The sequence below is a fragment of the Octopus bimaculoides genome, chromosome 6 (assembly GCF_001194135.2).
Source record: "Octopus bimaculoides isolate UCB-OBI-ISO-001 chromosome 6, ASM119413v2, whole genome shotgun sequence".
Lineage (NCBI taxonomy): Eukaryota > Metazoa > Mollusca > Cephalopoda > Octopoda > Octopodidae > Octopus > Octopus bimaculoides.
The window spans coordinates 59,649,220-59,651,718 of record NC_068986.1 but is presented as its reverse complement, the minus strand read 5'-3'; the positions used below and the strand labels follow the sequence as shown (position 1 = coordinate 59,651,718).

At 32.9% G+C, this 2,499-nt stretch overlaps 1 protein-coding gene across 3 annotated transcripts in view; it reads left to right on the top strand.

Annotated features, from left to right (window-relative positions):
* LOC106870865 (uncharacterized) overlaps positions 1-2,499 on the top strand; it is an 823,882-nt gene that overhangs the window by 692,870 nt on the left and 128,513 nt on the right. For all 3 annotated transcript variants that reach the window (XM_052968743.1, XM_052968742.1, XM_052968744.1), the window contains exon 13: positions 1,116-1,313. In XM_052968743.1, coding sequence (XP_052824703.1) covers positions 1,116-1,313 — 198 coding nt within the window. The remainder of the gene's footprint in view (positions 1-1,115; positions 1,314-2,499) is intronic.

Here is a 2,499-nt window from a genome sequence, read left to right as displayed (position 1 = left end):
GTGTGTGTGTGTGTGTGTGTGTGTGTGTGTGTGTGTGTGTGTGTGTGTGTGTGCGTGCGTGCGCACCTATCATCATTATGTAACATCCATTATTCCATGTTTGCATGGGACAGATGCATTTTGTTGAGGCAGGTTTTCTTTGGCCAGATACCCTTCCTGTTCCCAATCCTCTCTTGTTTTCAAGCAAAGTGATATGCCACTTACACTATACAAGGGAAACACAAAGCTTGATCTTGTTTGATAGCAGTGTTTTCACAAACGAACTTGTAACACTAGAAACTGGAGCAAATACCACAAATACCAATGCTCTAACAATTCCGCTGATCCACTCCCATGAACTGTTACGTTATTTTATTCATCTGAGAGGAAAGAAGGCAAAGTTGATCCCAACAAGATTTGAACTTTGAACTTCAGGAACCAGAAGAAACAACACAAGAAATTTTGTCCAGCACACTAACAAACACACATGCTCCCATGCACACTGCCCCACATACACAATTATGTACACACACACACACACACACACACACACACACACACACACACACACACACACACATGTATTCAAAACATATGCATATATATGGATAGATTGGTAGGTATGCATGCACATGAGAGAGAGAGAGGGGGAGAGATAGAAGGAAAGTTAGTTACATCACAAGATGAACTTACATCTTTTGTGAAGTGGGAAGATTATGTTCACTTTCTCTCTCTCTCTCCTGCAATATCTACATATTCTAAGTTCTATAGAGTGTCACAGAGTTGGGATGTTTGCTCTGGAAACTAAATATTCCACCTGTCCAAACTTCATGTAATTGTTCTTAACTTATTCCCCTTCATTATTATTATTTTTATTATTGTTCTTGTTCTTGATCTCTTATACCCTCATGCCAATAAAAACATGCCAATAAAAATACCTAAATTACTTCTGTATATTTGTTCATTTGTTTCTTTTATTTGGAAGACTGATGATAATAAATCATTAAACTAACTTATTATTATTATTATTATTATTATTATTATTTATAAAAATCATTCTTGCTTTTATTAATAATAATTTTGTTTTTGTTAATCTTATTAATCTTTTAAACTTCTTTCACTTATTCGTATTTCAGACATACATCGACAAGGGGAATGACTTGGTGGAAGAGGCGTGTATGCTCGCACAGTCTGGGATTTCCACTGACTCTGCAACCGGCTATAGGGACCTTGTAAAAGGTCTAAAAGTTCACTTGAAACAATTTATTAAGGATTTAGAAGCAACAAGAGAAAAGGTGGAGGGTACAAGGAAAATTTACCGTACTCTGGACAAAGTGAGTTGAAATTTTCAATCCTCTCTTTGTTTTTCTTTTGCATCCTATGAAATCTTAATGTGAAATAATATCAGTAATAATAATAATAATAATGATGATCACTCCCATAGATTTCGACATATACGTGTTTGAAGGAAAAGATTTTTTTAGCCATCACCCTGTTATAATGAATGTAAGCAATGTTTGTATATACAATATATTCATAAATAGAAAAGCAGACAACTGCTATCAGGAGAGGAACTTAGCAAGTACAGATACATGGTACTACATATTCTAAGTTCTATAGAGTGTCACAGGGTTGGGATGTTTGCTCTAGTAACTAAGTATTCCACCTGTCCAAACTTCATGTAATTGTTCTTAACTTATTTCCCTTCATTATTATTTTAAATAAAAGAGAGTTAAAAATAAAAGAAGCTGCATCTATTTGCAATGGATACATGAATGTAATTTTAGTCCAGGTATGGATTTTGCTATGAAGTCATAATGGGGACACTGATGATTTTGCTTTTCCAATTCAAATTGATACGAAGATAGAAAATAATAAACCAGATATAATAATAATAGACAAAGAAAAGCGAAGTTGCTTACTACTTGGTCCATCATATCTATTTGAATCCAGGACTGTAAAGAAAGAAGACAAAATTTTTTTCAAAAATACTGTCCCTTAAAATTTGAAATAGTGAGAATTAGGAATATGAAAACTGTAATGGTTGTGCCTATAGTAACTGGTGTATTAAGTAGTGTGAATATCAACATAGACAGATGGTTAAAGGAGATTAGAATGGAATGTCCTGTTGAGCTTCTACAAAAAGTTTGTCTCTTAGGAAGAGTAAAAATTATCAAAAGGGTTTTGAGGAAAGCTTATGGATATCTCAGGTTACAAGTAGTAACCCTCTACCCACATAAATTTTACCCGAATCAAGTCAAATAATAATAATTGAACACACATACACAAGATCTGTGTGTTGTTAGTTTGTATGTATACACCTTGTGTAATTGTATTCAACACATACACACCTTGTGTCTGTGTGTTCAATTTTGTTTATATACCTTGAGCTGCTTCTAATTCATATTTGAATAATGGTTATTATGATAAAAATAATAATAATGATAATAATAATAATAATAATAATAATAATAATAATAATAATAATAATAATAATAGACAGGAAAACAAGAAAAATAG